The sequence below is a fragment of the Pistacia vera genome, unplaced genomic scaffold (assembly GCF_008641045.1).
Source record: "Pistacia vera cultivar Batoury unplaced genomic scaffold, PisVer_v2 Contig208, whole genome shotgun sequence".
Lineage (NCBI taxonomy): Eukaryota > Viridiplantae > Streptophyta > Magnoliopsida > Sapindales > Anacardiaceae > Pistacia > Pistacia vera.
In genome coordinates this window covers 1,078,826-1,101,189 of record NW_022196011.1, presented here as the reverse complement: position 1 = coordinate 1,101,189, position 22,364 = coordinate 1,078,826, and the positions used below count along the sequence as shown (strand labels likewise).

The following is a 22,364-nucleotide window of genomic DNA, read 5'->3' as shown; positions in this document are numbered from 1 at the left end:
TTCTTTATTTTAATTTTTAAATAATCAACCTTAAATGAAAATATCTCAATATCATAATAAGTGCCCCGTGTATCAGTTTAGTAATAAAAAAAAAGATATCCAAAACCCCCAAATTTTGGTTTTATCCCAACAAAGACCGTAATATCTCAAAATGACTCAAAAAGCCGTCATCTAAATGAGCCTAACAGGTTTACGCCCTTCCCCTGACGACAGCAACACAACACAATACAACGCAACTGAGAAAGTCGTCTGGTAGAAGAATCCGGGTCGACTTCAACTCAAACTATGACCTCCAAAACACACTCCAAACGCTTAATCTTCGTAGCAGTTGCAGCAGTTTCTGCTTCCACTGCCATCTCTGGCACTTTCTCTGCCCATTAAAGCTATTTATATATATTTATTTAGTTTATGTTCTCACTGTGTCGTTTCTTTGTGACCTTTCAGTTTTCATATGGAGAAAGATTAAAGGGTTAGAGAGATCTTTGAACTCTGCCTTACAAAAATGTGCTGCTGAGAGACAAGGTCGTATCAGAGCTCAACAGGTGAGCAGTGTTTGTGCTTCAACATTTAGAAAAATACTTACTTGAAGTGCTTTTGTTGGATTAAAAAAGTGCTTTTGTAGGTTTTGAGGGAAGCTTTAGCGCGACCCAAGTCTCAAAATGTGGAACAAACGTCTTATCCCATGGCTCCTATTGGTGTTGTCCAGTCTTGCTTCTCTACCAGGTGATTTGATTAGGAAATCAATTTTGTAATTTTTTTTTTCCTGCTCTTTTGATATTGTTGGATGAGGTGTCTGAAAATATGCTGTCACACTTGTGGAATCAAACTATTAAGAGCAAAGAAAATATTTTTTTTTCAAAAGAAGTGGAAAAATCAAAGCTTTGACGGAATTGTTCCTTCATGTCAAAAGCTTGGATTTTTTGTTGTTTCATGATAAATTCTTGGTTGGTTGTGTAAATATGATGTTTTGCTGAATTGGGTTGGTTCTTAACATTTGAAAGGTGTCATATAAAATGAACTTGAGATTGGAATTTTTCATTTGTGCATTTGATAATGCATGTCTAAATTCTTGTTTAATCAGATAAACTTTTCATTTTTGCAGAAATGGGACACCGAGGCAACCTTTACTTGTTCTTCTTGCTAGGGCTTGTTTGGTGTTTGATGCATCTCGTGTCCCTCCAGCTTCTCTCGAGGGTCTTGGAGAATATTCTCATTGCTGGATTATATATGTATTTCATTTAAATACAGATCTAGAGAAGTTATGGAAGCATCCATCGAAATCAAAGTTTAAGGCTAAGGTACGCAGTACTGTACTTTGGTATAAACAATTGTTTCTTATCATCTTTAAATGTCTATAAAAAGTTGGCTTGATGTTCAGGTGAGAGTACCAAGACTAAAAGGTGAAAGGATGGGAGTCTTTGCTACACGTTCTCCACATCGGCCTTGCCCTATTGGGCTCACTGTTGCAAAGGTGCAAACTTTTAACAAGCATGAATGTTTCCTATATACTGATGCAAGCATGTATAAATCTGTAGCTTTTTAAGTTTAATTAGGTCTCCATGTGGGGGTTTTACTTTTGTGAAACTCGGAGAAAGGGAATTTACCATGATCTTTCACCCAAATGCTTACAAGAAGGTTTAGGAAAACTAAATTCAGTGGACATTTCGTAATTGTTTGTTAGCAGCATAATTATCATGTTTCGGTATGATTGTAGCAATCAATTTTAAACTATATGGGTAGCGAGCATTCCTCAAAATTTTCTTTAAAATTGATTGGCTGCATTTCTCTTTTGAAGGCAACAAATATTCAAAGTGTTTGTTTTGTTGAACTTGTAGTTGGCCATGATTGATTTGCTCAACCTTGATGAAGGATAGTAGTCCATAATGTCTTGACTTACACAAACATGAGGCTTTTCTATCTCCGTGTGTGTGTGTGTGTGTGTGCAAGTGTGCGTTTTGCATTTGTATGTAGCTCTAGGGCTTTGTTTGGTAGGAGAGAAGTGTGGGATGGAAATATTATTGTGGATTATAAATTTCTTTTGGTAATGATGGAAAGGATTGAAAATGGGTATGGGACACATTTTTCACCCCCGTTGTCATTTCTAGGTCCTCTCAGATTAGACTGACAAGTGTTTACTAAAGAGGTTATAAATAAAGCCATATATACAAATTGATCTTTCATCGCTTTGTTTTCATCTCTTTAATATTTCCACCCCTTCTACCAATTTGATCATTAAGGATTCAATTCAAAATTGTATCTAAATAAAACCATTCTTGATTCGGTTGTCTGAATCCTCTTATACAGAAAGTCGGTCTGTGTAAATCAAATGTTATATATTTATTGTTCCTCATGCAATGTCATGAACTTATGACTCTTACAAAAGACAAAATATGCATATGGAAAGGGTTATATATTAATGAGTATATTCTGTGTCCCCTAGGTGGAGGCAGTGCAAGGAAATATGGTTCTGTTATCTGGTGTGGATCTGGTTGATGGGACTGTAAGTTTTCCATTGCTTATGTTTACTACCCAAACTAAGCTAGATAATGAACAGATTCGCCTGTTTCTTGGTTATAATTTGTCTTACTGTGAACTAAGTGCATTTATGTGTGCTATTGATGATTTTAGTTATTAGGTCATGCTCATTCTTTATGCTTTATCAACAGCCGATACTCGATATCAAACCGTATCTACCATACTGTGACAGCATACATGGAGCAGCAGTGCCAGAGTGGGTAACGGTATAATATATACAATCCTTTAGGTTTAATACATTTTTTTTTTATATATATTGGAAGCTATGTATTTGAATGTTATATCTTCCTTGTCGTTTTCGTGCTTTGTGATTCTCAATACTTTTAAAAGGAGCTACTTATAATTGGGATATAGATCCTTGATATCCAGGGGTTTACAAACACATTAGACTTGGCCCTGGGTGGCTGATTTATCTATGGCTGACATATCCTGCTTTAGATGTATTCTGGTGTATAAATTGGTTTAAAACTAGTTTGAAGCGTTCATAAATTAGTTATTAAGAGGAGATATCATGTGCTTTGACAAGCTGTTGCCATTTTTTCCATTTCATTATCTGCTATTCATCATTATTCCATGCTGCACATGAACTGAAAATCTCAGGCAAATATGCCTTAGAGGTTATAATAGATGAAGTAGAGAAAGGAGGTGAGGGTGGAGCTAGTGTTCGGTTCAGTTTGACGTTTGGTGTAGATTTGGGCAGGCCGTATCCCAAACCCTGCTTTTATTTCTCTTAAACGTTTTTGTTGAAAAGATATATATCAATTTCACGACCTTCACCTCTTAATGTGTTCATCAAAGCCTGTACTATTTTGAAGATATTTAATGTTTTGCTTCTTTTTTGTGTTGGAGGGACAACTTTCATAGACTGAATTATCTGTGTGATATTAGATGAATCTTCTCTTTTCATTTTCCCTTTTTCTTTTTTGCTTGCCTACATCACTGGTTTCCTTTCATTCTGAATAATTTGCAGTTTTTTTTTCATTTTTTCTTTTTCCAAAAGGTGGACAATATTTTAGTCATAGCTTCTGTCAGCTTCTCCGAGGCATTCTTTTCCACACTTGCTGATTGTTGGGACACTGTAGTAAGTGGTTTCATCTTTGTTTTGATATATTAAACATCTTTTTATTTATGCTTAATCTTTGCCATAAAATTGGCACAACACACAAAGCTTAAGTTTGCCACATCAGGATTCTTTTATTCGCACCTTAGAAATGCTATTCCTATTTTTGTGCTTAGACTTTTTCGAACAATTAGTCTCCACAATGTTAAACGCCCAAAAAAATGTCCACTTCTTCACTTTGAGGTTAATTTGCATTTCGATTGTTTCAGGAAAAGAAGTCACTCTATGCATCACCTGATGAGTTTCAAAGCTTAATCAAAGAGGTACTTTCATGGGATATCAGATCAGTTTCCCAGCGGAATCGACCTCATGATGGCCTTGTTAAGATAGGAAGTGGCAATGTATTGGGTAATACTTCAGATTTGGATGACGACCAAGATGAAGAGCAAGTTCCTATTCCTTCTGAGAACATACTTTACCATCTGATTTTGGAAGGACTGGATGTCTCATATAGAATTGATTGCAACAGCAATGTCATTGTCGAAAAAGCAAAAATTTCATCCGAATTCTTTAGTAGTAATAGAAGTCGGTGTAACTACTTAATGTGGAGAGAGCAACTAACTTGATTCATTGTTTTGAACGCCTGTTGTAATTCCAATGCATAGAGTTCTATATGCTGCTTTTGAAATAGAGAGATCTTTTTATAATGTGCTGCCTTATGGGGCTGGCCCATAAATGCCAATCCAGTAACATGGAATCATCAAAAACTGCTCAAGCTTTATCAAAGTAATGTAATTGCTATTAATCAGTGTAATAGCAATTCAGAATCAGTCTACATTAATGGGTGATATTAATGGCACCACCACTTTTTTACTGTTTCTCGCGCTTGTTTGGATCATTACAACAAAGAAATCAAGTAAAAAAGAGTTCCCCGAAGTTGCCAACATGCTTCAGGAACTGGATAGCAGTATGGCTTGGTGGACCTCAAACCTTAAGAACAAATGGAGTCCTGATAAGGATGTACTTGGAGAAGAAGCTTCAACCTTCATATGCATCTTGAATATCAAAACCAAGAACACATTTTAAGTATAGCTCTTGAAGTCAATCTCGTTTGTACATGATGGAAAATCCTGTCATATCCCAACCCTTTGATGCCTACACACTGCAAACAACAAACACAACCTGCCAAGCACATCCCTGCTGCCACGAACAAGATGGATTTGGTTTTGCTTCTTGGTCAACACAGAGACTTGGATCTAAAACAAAGATCTTCTACTTTCATAGCTTCGATAATCGGCAAGCTCCATTGGTGAAAATAAACAGCATCAATTTCTGACTAATAAATCTCCAAGCAATCCCATGTGCTCAACTGTTAAATTTGTTAGCTGACAGATAAGGTCTGATCTAACTGTTTCCAAACACAGCATTGTGCTTCGTTTTACTGTCTATAATGAGCTAAAACACCTTATGACTAATTTTAGACAACAATTTTTCAAGCGCTTCAGATGCAAGAGGGATAACAAACAGCCCTGACCATCAGAATGCCTTTAGTCTTCACCAACTCATGATCTTTGAATTTTGTCAAATGGGAGTTCAGAGTAATCGGACTGCCCACCAGGAAGCTATCATGCGATATTTTATATAGATTTTGATTGGCATACCTGGAATAGATACCAGCACTAGTTGAACTGTGTATGACCCATCTTCCTGTCCCACACTACAAAAAACCAAGGATGAGTTTATTGGGTCAATACATTATAACATACCTCAAAAGGTCCAATCACAATGCTACACATGCATTCCTTCTATGAAGAACATAATGTTGAATCCACCACACTAATTTACTGATATACTAAAACTGAAGACTCGAGATGTTCTCCAACTCTTTTGTAGTAACACACTTACATCTATCTGCGGCTTATTTTGGTATGGCAGCTTGAATCTAGGGCCTCAATATTGTTCTGGACTCGCATAAACATTTTATGTGCAAACCAGATGGAATGGCTATAGCAACCTTTCTTTATCTAAATAAAATAGATTAAGAAAATGAATCATTAATTGAAAGATCAAGCGCTACCTGCATCTTCTTAAAAGCATAGTGTGGAAACCCTCACAACAAACGGTTTCACATTCTTAAAAAACATGTTTAACAATAAAAGTAAAACAAAGAATCTAAAATTTTATTGACCACAAAAGACTTGAGGGAATAAAACTCAAGANCCAAAGATGAAGTGACAACCCTAGAATCGGAAGTGAGCATCATTGCTACTCAACATGGGTCTTGATAGGAACCCACTCCAATAACTCAATAATTTGGGCTGGTCCATGGGTCTTTCATGGGCTTGGGTAGAACTCTCCTTGGAGAACCACCTCGTCCTCAAGGTGGAAGAGAGGAAATTGTCGATTGATGAGGTCATATGCTTCCCAGGTGGCTTCAAACGAGGGCAGGGTCTGCCATTTTATAAGCACCTCTTTAGTACCATCCAGTAAAGATCGGACTGCTAAAACAGATTCGGGATGAACCATGAGTTCCAAATCTTCGGTGAGGCATTGGGGAAGAGGTTGGATCGGAACGGAGCTGTGTAGGCTACCCTTGAGCTGGGACACATGGAAAACCGGGTGTATGCGAGCAGTTGCTGGCAAATTCAGTCGATATGCGACCTGTCCAATTCGTTCTGTGACTGGGAAAGGGCCATAAAAACGAGGGCTTAGCTTCTCATTTTGTTTTGTGGCCAAGGATTTGAATCTATAAGGCTGGAGTTTCAGAAACACCTGATCCCCCGGCTGAAAAGTTACATCTCGGCGGTGCAGATCTGCATTCTCTTTCATGTGCCCTTGAGCAACGGATAAATTCTGTTTGAGCTCTTCCAATATGGAGTTACGCTCGGACATCTGTTGATTCACTGCCTCTACTGCAGACGGACAATCGGTAAACTTGAATAGAGTAGGAGGATCCCTACCGTAGAGAGCCTTGAAAGGGGTCATCCGAGTGGAACTGTGGTACATTGTATTGTACCAATATTCTGCCCATGAAAGCCAACGAGACCAATGCTTGGGTTTAGAGCTACAAAAACACCTCAAGTAGGTCTCCACACATCTATTGACTACCTCTGTTTGACCATCTGTTTGTGGGTGGTAGGCAGAACTGAATTTCAGTGTAGTCCCTGATACCTTGAATAGTTCTTGCCAGAATTGGCTAATAAAGATTCTGTCTCTGTCAGAGACAATTGACTTAGGGAAACCATGGAGTCTTACAATTTCTGATACAAAAAGGGCTGCCACCTCCTTGGCATTGTAGGGATGGCATAGAAGGATGAAGTGTCCATATTTGGTGAGTCTATCGACTACTACTAGAATGGTATCGTGGCCCCAAGACTTAGGTAGCCCTCCAATGAAATCCATGCTAATGTCCTCAAATACTTGAGTGGGAATGGGTAGGGGCTGGAGAAGGCCGGCTGGTTTAAGGGNATTTCCTCTAACAGAATCCTACTGGCAGAACAACTTTTAGAGAGCACCTTTAGTGTTGCTTCACACGTCTCACACCCCTCTGCCCTTGTGCCCCTTGTCTTGATAGACCTTGTTGATAGGGGGCTTATCAATACCCCCTCCTTGGAAAACCACCTTGTCCTCAAGGTGGAAGAGAGGAAATTGTCGATTGATGAGGTCATATGCTTCCCAGGTGGCTTCAAACGAGGGCAGGGTCTGCCATTTTATAAGCACCACTTTAGTACCATCCAATAAAGAGCAGACTGCTAAAACAGATTCGGGCTGAACCATGAGTTCCAAATCTTCGGTGAGGCATTGGGGAAGAGGTTGGATCGGAACGGAGCTGTGTAGGCTACCCTTGAGCTGGGACACATGGAAAACTGGGTGTATGCGAGCAGTTGCTGGCAAATTCAGTCGATATGCGACCTGTCCAATTCGTTCTATGACTGGGAAAGGGCCATAAAAACGAGGGCTTAGCTTCTCATTTTGTTTTGTGGCCAAGGATTTGAATCTATAAGGCTGGAGTTTCAGAAACACTTGATCCCCCGGCTGAAAAGTAACATCTCGGCGGTGCAGATCTGCATTCTCTTTCATGTGCCCCTGAGCAACGGATAAATTCTGTTTGAGCTCTTCCAATATGGAGTTACGCTCGGACATCTGTTGATTCACTGCCTCTACCGCAGACGGACAATCGGTAAACTTGAATAGAGTAGGAGGATCCCTACCGTAGAGAGCCTTGAAAGGGGTCATCCGAGTGGAACTGTGGTACGTTGTATTGTACCAATATTCTGCCCACGAAAGCCAACGGGACCAATGCTTGGGTTTAGAGCTACAAAAACACCGCAAGTAGGTCTCCACACATCTATTGACTACCTCTGTTTGACCATCTGTTTGTGGGTGGTAGGCAGAACTGAATTTCAGTGTAGTCCCTGATGCCTTGAAGAGTTCTTGCCAGAATTGGCTAATAAAGATTCTGTCTCTGTCAGAGACAATCGACTTAGGGAAACCATGGAGTCTTACAATTTCGGATACAAAAAGGGCTGCCACCTCCTTGGCATTGTAGGGATGGCACAGAAGGATGAAGTGTCCATATTTGGTGAGTCTATCAACTACTACTAGAATGGTATCGTGGCCCCAAGACTTAGGTAGCCCTCCAATGAAATCCATGCTAATGTCCTCAAATACTTGAGTGGGAATGGGTAGGGGCTGGAGAAGGCCGGCTGGTTTAAGGGCAGAGTGTTTATTGAGTTGACAAACGTTGCATCGCTTCACAAATTCTTGGACATCCCTCTTGATCCCTTCCCAAAAAACAAGGCTGGCTACTCTTTTATACGTGCGAAAGAACCCCGAATGCCCGCCACTCGGGCTACCATGGAACTCTTCAAGCAACTTGGGAATGAACTTGGAACTTTTTGGAAGAACAATTTTGTTTTTGTAAAGTAGGCAGCCTTTTCGGAGACGGTAGTGGGGTCTGCTAGTAGGGTCGAATAACAGATCCTGCATAATGATTTGTAGCTTCGGTTCCTGTTCAGCTTCAGAAGCTAATTCATCAAAGTCTGAAAAATGGATCACGGATATAGCAGTTAACTCACTTACCTCCTCTCTTCGGGATAGTGCATCTGCCACTTGATTGGATGATCCTGGTTGGTAGTGAATTTCGAAGGAAAATCCCATAAGTTTTGAAATCCACTTCTGTTGTTCTGGAGTTTTTACCCGCTGGTCCGTCAGAAACTGAAGGCTACGCTGATCTGTCCTAACAATGAACTTACGCCCAATGAGATTGTGACTCTATTTGTGAACAGCGAATACTATAGCCATGAGTTCTCGTTCATACACCGATTTCTGTTTTGCTTGACAAGAAAAAGCCTTACTAAGGAAGGCAATTGGGCGTGATTTTTGGACTAAAATAGCCCCCATTCCTTGCCCCGAGGCATCGGTATGTACTTCGAAAGGTAAGTCAAAATCAGGAATAGCGAGCACCGGGACCGTTGTCATTGCTGTTTTGAGAGCGTCAAATGCCTTTTGAGCAGTTTCAGTCCATTTGAAAGAATCTTTCCGAAGCAGTTGTGTTAATGGTTGTGCAATCAGTCCATACCCCTTGACAAAACGACGGTAGTAGCCCGTTAGTCCCAAGAATCCCCTTAACCCTTTTATGGTGCGTGGCGCTGGCCAAGATAACATCGAATCAATCTTCTGCGGTTCAGCTTCCACCCCTTTTTCTGAAATCAGATGGCCTAAGTATTCAAGTTTTGGTTGCGCAAATAAACACTTTTTATGGTTGACAACTAACTCATTTTCCTTGAGAATCTGAAAAACTTGACGAAGGTGTTCCAAATGGGAGTGCAAATCTTGACTGTAAATAAGTATATCATCAAAGAAAACCAGGACAAACTTTCTTAAAACTGGCCTGAAGATGGTGTTCATTAAGGCCTGAAAAGTAGAAGGTGTGTTCGTCAATCCGAAAGGCATTACCGGGAACTCATAGTGCCCCTCATGAGTCCGGAAAGCTGTCTTAGCCACGTCTTCTTCCTTGACTCTGATCTGATGGTACCCGGATTTCAGATCCAATTTAGTAAAAATTGTAGCTCCGGCCAGTTCATCCAATAATTCTTCGATTGAGGGAATGGGGAACTTATCCGGGATCGTGAGGTTGTTCAAGGCGCGGTAGTCAACACAAAAGCGCCAACTTCCATCTTTCTTCTTCACTAGCAAAATAGGACTGGAAAAAGGACTGGTACTTGGTTGTATTAATCCTGCGATCAACATCTCCCCCACTAATCTCTCGATTTCATTTTTCTGGATATAGGGATATTTATAGGGACGTATGTTAGGGGGTCTGGCCCCCTCCTGGAGGATTATGGCATGGTCTGTGGGTCTTTTGGGAGGTAGTTTGGTCGGTGGGTTGAAGACTTGGCTGAATTCTTCCACCACTTCCAGGGCTCTCGGGTCCACTTGTTCCACTTCGGTAACATCTTTGCTCTCAATGGCACAAAACTCAACTACATATCCAGCTCCTGTGTTCTGTACAGATTTCAGCATGGCTTTGAGTGATACTACGGTTTTTACTAAAGAAGGGTCTCCCCTTAATGTGACCTTCCTTCCTTCTCGGGCGAATGCCATAGTCAGGTTTTTCCAGTTAGCACACACGTCTCCGAGAGTGCTCAGCCACGCAACCCCCAATACGACATCAGCTCCACCTAATTCAAAGGGAAAAAAATCCTGTTGTATCTCTATACCCTGTATCATCAACGCAATTTTTCTGCAAATTCCTTCTCCCCTAATCGTGAAACCGTTTCCCACCATGACTCCGAAAGCCTTCCCCTTCTCCACACTCAAACCTAACCTGTGTACCAAATCATGTGAAATAAAATTGTGGGAAGCCCCACTGTCAACAAGCACAATTACCTCTTCTGTTCCCAATAAGCCTCTGAGCTTAAGAGTCTTGTCTGAAGTCATCCCCACGATGGAGTTCATAGACAGAGCAAGCGGATTCCCTTCTGAGGTGGGTTCTTCGTCAACCTCTTGCGTTATCTCTTCTTTTTCTGGATCTTCTTCTTCTTCCCATAATAACAAAACCTGTAGAGACTTATTTTTACACCGATGGTTCGGGCCAAACTTCTCATCACAGCGAAAACACAACCCTCTCTCACGTTTATACTGGATGTCGGCCTCCGTTAGTCGACGAAATCCATCACTTCTGAATGGTGTGGGTCCCCCTTTCACGGGTTTTCCCCCCCTTTCCCAGCTTCGATTTTGCACTCTCACCCCCTGTATGGTATCTGCGTTTTTCATCGCTGGGTTCCACCCATATGAGTGGCTGTGGCTTAGATCTGGAGTTGACGAAACGCGGTGGTAAAAGTCTAATTTTTGGGTCTGGTTGGTCTGGTTCTGCATGTGGGCTGGGTAAACTCTATTAGTTTTGGGTCGGGTCCTTTCTAAGACCCAATTTCTCTCTTCAATACAATGGGCCTGCTCAATTAATTCCATTAGTGTTTTGGGCCTGCACAATCTCAAATCAGCCCGCAATTCCTTCTTCAACCCATTTGAAAAAATGCCCATGAGGAGGTCTTCCCCAACCTCACGCAAAGGAGCTGACAGTGCCTCAAATTGTTCTCTAAACTCAGTCACAGTCCCTGTTTGTTTTAGAGCTACCAGAGCCTCGTAGGCTGTCCCCTGGTACGAAGGCCTGAAGCGTTCGACTATCGCTGTCTTGAACAAGCTCCACGAAAGTATCGGTGCTCGGGTGTCAACCCATTGATACCAGTTCAACGCACGTCCCTCCATGCAAACCGCTGCTGCATCCACCTTCTCCTCTTCCTGGAATTTGTTCATCTGAAAATATCTGTCGGCTCTGAAAGTCCATCCTAGAGGATCTTCGCCATTGAACACAGGTAGTTCCAGTTTTTTTCCTTTACGGTCCTCTTTGTTATTTTCGATTCCCTTCAATCGATCAAGGTTATTGGATCCTTCTGGTGTCTCTTCTCCTTTTTCCGTGTTCTTATTTTCGTCCTTCTCATCCCTACTCCTCGTCCATTCCCGCAGCTCAAGGAGGTACCCCTTGATGCTACCCATTTCTTCTTTCATGTTACCCATCTCCCTTTCAATTCCGTTAACTCTTTGCTCCATTTTTGCTTTTACCATTACCCAAACACTGGCTTTGATACCAAATTGATGGGAACCCAGCAATAAAACAACCAAAATTCACACACAGACTGCCCAGAAAATCAATAAACAAACTGTAAACCAACTCTTTGAAAATTAATATGTTAATTGAAGATTACAAGAGATCGGTCAATCCCAAATCACCCTCAACACAAGAAAAAAAACAAGGAAAGAAAGTCCTAGCAATTCGAGGAGCTAGGGGCCTCCATTGACAACCTTTTAATGAATAATCAGAATGCCTAATTCTTATTCTAACTGCCTATTTATACTAATGACCTTTACCCATTTCCTTCCACGTACCCTCCTGCCACGTGCATTTCCTCTAACAGAATCCTACTGGCAAAACAACTTTTAGAGAGCACCTTTAGTGTTGCTTCACACGTCTCACACCCCTCTGCCCTTGTGCCCCTTGTATTGATAGACCTTGTTGATAGGGGGCTTATCAATAGACTACTGACTGCAAGAGTTTCGATCTTTCTGACAACAGTCCTGAGTGCATAATCATTTCATCGTGATGAATGGTTCCATGTGAAATGAAACATGCTCATGATATTACAGTCATCTTTAATGAAGTTAGTCTCTTTTAGAAAAAGAAGAGAGCCTCCCAGTCTATGCATGCTTATGTTTGATGCATTTGTGACCATGAACTTGCTACGTACTTAGCACCTTAAAGTCATGAGGAATATGCTTGAGTGAATAAATTCTGTTTTTACTAGTTTTCATTGCCTTTGACGCTCGTTATCCTGATTGAGCAGCTAAAGTAATCAGGGCTCAGAATCAGCAGCTGCAGCTGCACAATTTTCTCCGGGGATTACATCTGCTCAAGCTGGAGGAAATAGAGCCTTTGGATTTTGTTGAGGTTATAATTGGAATAAAAATGGGAAACAATGAGTCATGCAATGACGATGGATTGATAACACATAATATTTGGATTTGTATTTGTATTAATAGTTAGCTTCATATTTATAATTTTCTGTACTTCAATCAAAGAGAAATTCAATTGTAGAAATGGTAAACAAACGAGGCCGAATTACAATTTCCTGCCCTATGTGTGGCAAATGTACAGTAAATGGCCCTTGTTTTAAAAAATATCTACGTTCCACCCATATTTTAAAATCAAACATTAAATCTAAGGGCAAAAGGGTAATCTTGTCATTTCATTTTTAATATATATAGCATATTCATCCACATTATTATCCCGTACATATTCAGACCCACCCTTGTACAAATCAACTCTACCATCCTTAGAAAGAGTTTGGACAAGCCACTGGCAAATGCTATCTGAACCCAGAAGTGTGATATGTCCTCTATAACCATTTAAATACTTTCGAGCAAATGTAGCTGGAATATGCTGCAAAATTGAAAATATTTTCACTTTTTAATACACAGACTTCTTAACTGAATTGAAAAATTGTGTGTTCAAGGAATTCAATTCAAAAGTCTTACCAAATATATAAAATCTGTACGTATGTTGTATGGTCGAAAGATAACCGTGAAAAAAGGATGATCGGACTTGAACAATTCAGCTGCACAAACTGTTTTGCACTTCTTCATAGTTGTTACAGGCTTACAGCTCTCCAATTCCTCAGAGAAGTTCTCTAAGAAAGTTTTCTTTCTGTCGTGCAACTCTGCTTCCACTTTTTGTTTGCCTATTGACTCATGTACACCTTCAAAACATATAAAATTATAAATAAGGTGTCTAACTTCACAGAGTTTACTGGGGTCAGTTCTTTGTCCGGATCTTGTGAGTTCTCCTCCTCTCAGACCATCGTAATGCAATTCAACTTCATCTACAGCAGTCAGCTCACTATCATTGAGCAGCTGTGTTCCTACATCTCAATTAAAGCAACTTTTTGCTTCCAAATGACACTTCCTCTACTGGTTGCACGTTCTCCGAATAACCCCAAATTTAGAGTTGTTATTGCAATTGTACATATACTTTCATAAAAGGCAGGACATATCCAGAAATTTCTATTAGGGTGAGCTAAAATAAAAATTAATTGCACATTAATTTTTTGTCTACTAATATTTATATTAAGATAAGCCAAAATCTAGAAATTGAACATATTAATATTTAAAAAAAAAAATTATGCCCACCCTCAACTAGAGTTGCATCCGCCCCAAATAAAAAGCCTTGTTTATTGAAGAACTAGGAGCTGGGCAGGAAGGGCTCGAAGCCAATATTTCAACATAGTTAATATCTTCTATATGTTTCTCAATGGGACGTTGCTTGGCATGACTAGGTTCTTCCAAGCTACTACAAGTATCTCATGGATACTTTATATGCACACTAAAAATTGAATTCCCTTGATATTTGAAGACCAAAAGATATCCAACATGAATAAAGCAATCTTCTACGAGTTCATGCCAGCCGTTATCAAACCACAACTTATGATCATCTTTTCTTAATTCTACCAGCCAGTTGGGAATAGTGAGTTTTGCGGTAGAAGAAAGTTCATCTCCAAATTTCCGAATGACCTATCAGGGACCCTCTGCCAGAGAAATTTAAAAAGAAAAAAAAAATCAATTTCAGAATCTCCACAAAATCAATTTAATATGAACAGGCTTAATATCTAAGCTGATGATGAAATAGCAACAGAAGATCAAGTAGAATGAGATATCCATCCTAATGATGTGACAATTTTATGAAGTGCAAGATATTATAACTAAGAAAAAGCATGGAAAAGTTATTCTCCGCTAGCAAATGTAACCATAGTTGAGGTGAAATTAAGAATGACAAAACGTTTCTTGTAAATTAGCTGTGTTTCAGGATAGAGGAAACATGGAATCGCAAAGACAAACTGCAAGCCCTGTGCAATCTTCATAGTCTTCAAACATATTATGGGATTTACATAACCAGATTTCAGAAGACCAACAAATTGCAAGCCCATTCCAAATTATGGTGGATACCATTTAGAATTTCCAAGGAAAAGTAGAACAACATTGAACGAAATAGAGACACCAGCGAGAACAAAACAACAATAAAGCAAATCATAGATAATAAACACAGAGAAAATAACATGCACGATTTACCCTGGTTCACCCAATATGGGCTACGTCCGCCGAGTCAATATTATTCAATATTTCCTCACCTCTTTCTCTCTCTCATTTACAATGAAATAAATTGTCCTATGATTTGCTATCACGCTCATAACAAGAGAAAAATATGTTTATATACTGTTTAAGTGACAACTAGTTTACAAGGATTCTTATTCCTAAGCCCAACCCAAGAAGGAGTTATAACTAAAGAAATCCTACCGCGTTATACATTGAAAAGCCTAAACCGCCTACGGGAGCTACGCCCCCCCCCCCCCCCCCACCCCTGCCCACTCACTGGGGAGCGAGGCCCCCGAATACGTCTGCGTAACCCAATAATGCTGAAGTAGTCGACAACTCCAACATTCTCCCACTTGACGAATACTTCACACAATGAAGGCCTACCTCATCAACACACCGTGTAAACTTCGTTAAGCTCACAGCCTTGGTAAGAAAATTTATAGCATTAACAAGTGTATCACCTTTTCTAACAACACCAATTTTTCCTTCTACCTTTTGTCTGATGAAATGGTATTGTATGTCAATGTGTTTTGATCACGAATGAAAGGCAGAATTCTTGGCTAAGTAAACAGCCCATTGATTGTCACAACCTATCTTCACAACATCAAGCTTGAAACCAAGCTCTAAACTCAATCTTTGAAGCCACATAACTTCCTTGCCAACATGTGTCAATGTCATATATTCTGCCTCAGTCAATGACAAAGCCACAGTACTTTGCCTTTTACTCATCCAACAAACAGCAGCACCAAATAGAGTGAATACATACCCACTTGAGATCACCTCCCCAATCAGCATCCACAAAACTTGTCACCTCTAGCTCATCCCGAGTCGCCATGTCCCCATAACATAATGCTAAATCAGAGGTCCCACGCAGATATCTAAGAACCCTCTTTATAGCACTCCAATGCTCCTTGCCAGGATTTGACATAAAACAACTTAAACTCTCACTGCTTGTGCAATATCAGGACTTGTGCACACCATGGCATACATCAAACTACCTACATCACTAGCATACGACACGTATGTCATTTCTTTAGCATCTTCCTCAGACTTAGGGCATTGATCAGTAGACAATTTCACTCCCAACATCATAGGAGTCTTCACAAGTTTGCAATCTACCATGTTGAATTTCTTCAACACTTCCTCAATGTACTTTCTCTACTCTAACCACAATTTGCAACTCTAACGATCTCTTGTAATTTGCATACCCAAAATAAAATTTGTAGCTCTAAGATCCTTCATGTCAAATTGTGCAGCCAACAAACCCTTCACAGAGTTTATCAACTTCTTGCTATTCCTTATCAGCAACATATCATCTACATATAAGGTTAAAATAACAAAGACATTTTCTAACCTTTTTACATACACACGGTGATCCACATTGCTACGGTTAAAAACATGCTGAAGAACATAAGAGTCGAACTTCTGGTACCACATCATTGGTGATTGTTTAAGCCCATACAGAGACTTCGTCAACCTACACACCAAGTCTTCCTTCCCTTTACATACAAACCCCTTAGTTTCCCTCATGTAAATTTCCTCCTCTAAATCTCCATGTAGGAATGTCGTTTTTACATCAAGTTACTCAATTTCAAGATTATACGCAACACCAATAGATAGAACATACCTAATTGATGTTAACTTGGCCACAGGAGAGAAAATCTCACCATAATCAACACCCTCAATCTGTGAGAATCCCTTTGCAACGAGCCTTGCCTTATACTTTGCAATTGTTCCATCTGCCTACAGCTTTCTTTTGAACACCTACTTGCAACCAATTGCCTTTCTATCCTTAGGCAATTTACATAAAACCAATGTATTATTCTTGTAAAGTGACTGCATCTCTTCATTCATTGCAAGCTCCCACAGATTTGCATCTTCCATGGCTCTAGCTTCATTTACATTCCTAGGTTCATCACCTGTCACATTCAAAGTATGCAATCCACTCAAGACACTTAGAGAGAAACGAACTGGCGCACTTCTAACTCTTGTAGATCTTCTCAAAGTTGGCGACACCACAACTTCATCATCAGAATCATCCTCTGAACCATCTACAAAACCTCATCAGCCACACTATCAAATTTATCTTCATGATCAGATTCTGTAGGCTCTACATTTGCAATCTCTGTAGCAATATTAGGAGTCACCTCCTTCTCTTGCTCTACTGTAGTCACATCAAACTGGACTTTCTTTGACTATTCAGGATCTTCAGGAGCTCCCACAGGTTGTTTTACCTCTTTAAAAACAACACCTCTGCTGTAGATAATGCTTCTACTCACAGGATTCCACAACTTGTAACCCTTGATGCCATCCTTGAACTCCACAAACTTGCATTTCTCAGATTTACTGTCAAGCTTGTTTCTCTTCTCCTTTGGCACATGCACATATGCATCACAACCAAAAACTCGAATAAAAGACAGATTAGGCTTCTTACCGTACAGGGCTTCATATGGAGTCATGTCTTTAACAGAAGAGGTAGGAGATCGATTCTTCAAATAACAAGCCATTATAGTAGCTTCAGCCCAAAATTCAAACCCCAAATGCCAGTTGGTAATATAGATCCTTCATAATCCCATGAACATTTACTTTGCCTTGATGATCTATTCAATGAGTAAACAATTAAAAGATTCTATATAATGTTTGTTAATGAATATAATTAATTAAAAGATGAGTTTTGGGAAATCCTGAGTATCATTGTATTCTAATTGTAGGTGCTTGAGGATGAATGGATATTCCATGTTTAAGGGGCAAGTGGAAGGAAATTGAGAAGCAACATTGATGCATAGGTTGATTTGAATACTTCAATTACACTTTAGACTGATATTCGAACATATCCAGTAGGTGTATAGTCTATTTATTGATTAATTTTGCTGCCTTGGCCTTGTTGAGACACAGAAGCAGGAAGCCTATAATGGATCTCTCTTTGTCCTACCGTGTGGACCAGAAATTCAATCAATCATCGCAAACACACGTTTCTCATTTTAACAAATTCTAATTATCAATTTTGTTGACGTTTTCATGGGCATTGGACAAAACGACAAGTTCCTAAAACGCAGTCACCTAATTAATTAAATAAATGGAGTACCTAAAGCCAGCTCCAATGAAAGACATGTTGGCTCAGATTTCGTAGATCCCTTCCATAAATTAAAAACTATTGTAAACTGGTATGTGTCATCAATAGATCTTTGGCACTTTTCTTGAATAATTTGGAATTTTATGACGTATATTCTAGGGGTGTGCAAAAGAACTGGCAGGTACTTGGGGTTCAGGTTCCTACCCAGAACCAACCCTCATAGGTAGGCTCTGGTTCTAGAAATAAGAATTGATTGATTCTAGTTTCACCCTGGCAGGAGTTGGGAACCAGAACAGGAACCAAGATCTGGGTACCCACCTAGAAATTGGGATTGAATTATAATTTTTATAAACTATTGATGGTGTTTTGGTAATTTTTAGAGGGTTTATTTATCATTTCTTAAAAAGTATGGGATAACTAAAATGAACCAGGATACCGGTTCTTGGCTTCTAGGAATCGAAATCAATTGGTTCAAGTTCTGGTTCCAAATCTAAGAAGTCGGTCAGCTCTGATTCCGATTTCGGTTCCTTTAAATTTGGGCAGGTACCTGGACCTGGGCACACCCCTATATATTTCAGTATTTAAACTCAAATTGTGGAAGTGTAAAACTAGAGGTCAAGTATTAAATTGGTGTAATACGTAGAATTGAAGTTTAAAGTGTCTCAAAAAATATTTTAAGGGAAGCTTATTTTATCGCCACAACAATTGTTCCACCATACCTTGCAAATAAAGTGGACAGCCCGTACAATTCTTGGTTACTGACACAACTCTACTTAAAGACGATATCTTCAGAAAGAATATGTTGCTTATTTAAAACATTAAACCTATCTTTAGTGTTGCAAAAAACAACTAAAAACCAAATTGAACCAGGAAACCGGATCGAAACTGAACTGGAAAATCGGTTTTCCAGATTAATCGGTTTTCCAGATTAACCGGTTCGGTTTTGGTTTTCAAAAATAATCAAACTGATTTTTTGGTTCGATTAACCGGTTTAAGGGCAATATTAAACCGGTTTTGAAAAAAAAAATATATATATACTTTTTTTCCCCACTTTTTCTTGGGTATTGTGTATGCAGACTGCATTTTGCTTCTCCTACACTTTTTCTTGGGTCTACTTCTTCACTCAATTATTTTTCTTTTTGTCTTCTCCTTTCATTACTTTTTTTTTTTTTTTTTCAGTTTTTCTTCTCCTCTTCCTCTCCTTCACCAATTTCCTTTTTCTTTTTCCTCTTCTTCTCTTCCTCTGCTTCTCCACTTTCCTTTTTCTTTTTCGTCTTCTTCTCTTTCACTTTTCTGTTTCTTTTTCTTTTTCATCTTCTCCATTTCTTCTCCTTCACTACTTTTCTGTTTGGATTTGGATAAGAGGCGAGAAGAGAATGCCATGATCGGACTTTAGCCTTCTTCTTCTTTGATGGTTTGATAAATTTTTAGCTTTAGGGTTTGTTTGGAAGCTCTGCGTCTGTGTTTTTGCTTATGAGATGTCTTAATCTGAGACTAATTCTGTGCGTCTCAGGTGTTGGTTTGCTTGTTATGTAAGTTGGATTGTGATTTGGGGTATTTGAAGTCGACGGCTGTGAGGCACCCATCTGGTGTCCTTGTTATTATATGTTATTATAAAGAGTCCAACTTCAAATTTTATTAAAATCGGTTTATAAACCGGTTAACCGATAATCGAAACGATAATTTGATTTAGTTAATAACTGATTCAAAGGATAATTCGGTTTGGTTTCGGTTCGGATTATCTTTTGAACCAAAAAACCGATTCGGTTTGAAAAGTGTGCAATCCGATTCAGTTAACCGGATTTCCACACCCCTGCCTATCTTGTTGTCCAATAGACCCATATCCTATCTACTAAAACATGACAGTTGCTGCTTTAAATATCAAACAGACCTAACAAATTAAGGAAAAGGAATAATAAGTCAATCTTATCAAGATCCAACTAAATTCAGACACATTTTTATAAATAAATCAATGGCTGACCGAATTGCTTTAAGGGTTTGTGTTATGAAATATTATCTGTTGGGGATGAACTCCAGCTCCTCTAATACATGTCAAAATAACCTATAAATTTGCCACGCTAGCTACCACATAAGTGGATCGACATTTGATATCATGGGTTCAAACGATTTCAACAAACAAAGGCTTCGTTTGGTTGCATTTTGGGAATACTACTTTGGTTGCATTTTTGGGAATACTAAAAGTAGTATTCCCAAAAAAGTTAAACAGTAAAATACCCAAAAACTAGAGTTTTTGGGAATACTACTATCAATATTATTCAACTTTTTTTAAACCCCTTAAATTTGTTAATTTAATTAAATACCCCTAAATAATTTTTTTAAAATTACAAAAACACCCCAATAATCCACATTTACCAGATTCCGGCCACCACTGTCGGAAAATGGTCGGAATCTGATAGGATGGCGCAGTACCGGTTGAATCTGGCTGGTAGTGCACCGATCTAGCCTTTTCTGGCCATATCAGTGCACGACCGACAAGATTCAACCAGTCATGCATCGATACTATGACTCCAGCCACTCTTCGGCCGTGGTGGCCGACTATTCGTATTTGAGGGTGGATTGGGGGTGTTTTTGTTAACTTTTAATGTTTTATTATAGGGGGTGTTTTGTAAATAAACAAACATATGGGGTATTTTAGAATTTGTAAATCCTACATCGTAATACCCGCCCAATTCAACTTTTTTTCAAAAAACTTTTCCCAAAAACACAAAATTGTGAACTAAACGGAGCCAAAATTTCTTTCTATATATTGAGAATTTGTGAGGGACAAGCAGAAGTCCACCCCCCAACATGTTGAGGCAATAATTCTCAAGAATATACCCTATTAGAGATACATTATTGATGAAAATTGGGTAGCTGAGGGCAGAGGCATGTGATGTCCCTATTATTGTTGCCTAGGAGAACCTGGCCGTGGTTGAGGTTACTTCATTGTAGGATTGGAAATAAATGGAATGAAAGAAGTTTTCATGCTATGGGTTGGATTCTCAATCTCCAGCAGTTGATTTTTATCTCAACTTATGTTTAACATTATTGCCAACCTCCTACAATGAAATGCGAGGACAATATGCATGGTTGTCCTCAGAGCCGTCAAATCCGAGTATTATTTGATCATTATGTCTTAGATTTTTTATCATTCTAATTCAATGGTTGAAAGAGGGGACTCGATTTTTGGTTTCTTATTCAGTAACCCTTTGCCTTATCTTTGATAATTATATCAGAATAAATTCCAATATTTACAATCATTCATTGCCAATCAACATTCACCCTTCATAATCACATCACTTTTATATAAAAATCAAAATCATTTTTTATATTTCTTTCCTTCAACATTTAATCTTTTCTCTTTTTTAAATACCCCATTTAAAGGAATAAAAAAATGGACATGAGAAACAGTTACCACTCCTAGGTATATGTTTTTTTTTTTTTTTTTAACTATGATATTTAGTCTAGTTTACGTTTACCTCAACTATTCCTCTATCACAAATGTGGTAAGTAACCACAAGGTGATTTAAATTCAGGAAGCCAATAAAGCGAACGAACCTGCTTAACCACCAAGTCAATCCCTTACAATTTTATATAGTTATTTCATTACAATAAAATTAGGAATTCTCGCCACCGTAACTCAGCATGATGGTCTCCAAGTTTGCACATCAATCTTGAAAAATTCCCTACCGATTTGGGTTAATTGGAGTTGTATTAAAGAACATGAGTTAATTAGCAAGTGGGTGGAGAATAGCAATCCTGTAAGCGTTTGCTATGAAAAGGTACTCACAGAGAAATCCTGTTTGAGCATCCCAATCGTGTCAAATCATATATCTCTAAGATTCTTATTGAGTTGCTATCAACCAATTTATACTTTATATTATTGAGTTATCGCCACTCAATTATTATTCCCGCATCAATGATCTCTAGGTAAAGTCATCACAGTTCATGGCGTAAGTAAGCCGCTAAATATGCTCAGTGCCAAATGCTTATAATTTCATATCTCTCAAATTCTTTTCTTATATTAAACGCTACAGGTATACAACTTTGACACTTATTTTCAGCCTTGTCAAGTCTTATAAAACAATGCACTTTGTCTATTCCCAAATTTCAATATTTTTTTTTTTTTTTTTTTTGGTGCGGAGGTGTCTGGACTAACTGATTGTCGCGATGCCCTTTCATTTAACGAGCCGTTAAGAATCTAATTAGGTCGGTTGATATGATGATAAATGAAAAAAAAAAAATTATGTGAGCATATACTATCTGTAAATTCAAATATTTTCTCAATTAACAAAATTAACAGTGAAAGACAAAATATTGAACGCCTTAGTTTTAACCTATATTATATATATATGAATTAAAGGCATAGAAAAATACATTATTCTTCTAATACGCCATTGTTTTTTATTTGGATCTAAGTTTGACTCGATTTCTTAGAGTAGTGGTTGGTGCAATTTGGTTCAGCTTTAATTTATTGGTTCTACTTAGTTT

The 22,364-nt window shown here is 38.8% G+C and overlaps 1 protein-coding gene across 1 annotated transcript; it reads left to right on the top strand.

Annotated features, from left to right (window-relative positions):
• The first annotated feature begins 142 nt into the window (after positions 1–142).
• LOC116129126 (tRNA (adenine(37)-N6)-methyltransferase-like) lies at positions 143–4,389 on the top strand. The gene is made up of 9 exons (XM_031414883.1): positions 143–361; positions 445–542; positions 623–723; positions 1,103–1,298; positions 1,379–1,471; positions 2,441–2,500; positions 2,667–2,741; positions 3,536–3,616; positions 3,865–4,389. Exons 1-9 carry the CDS (start codon positions 286–288, stop codon positions 4,219–4,221), a joined length of 1,137 nt encoding a protein of 378 aa, XP_031270743.1. The 5' UTR covers positions 143–285; the 3' UTR covers positions 4,222–4,389.
• Positions 4,390–22,364: the final 17,975 nt, after the last annotated feature.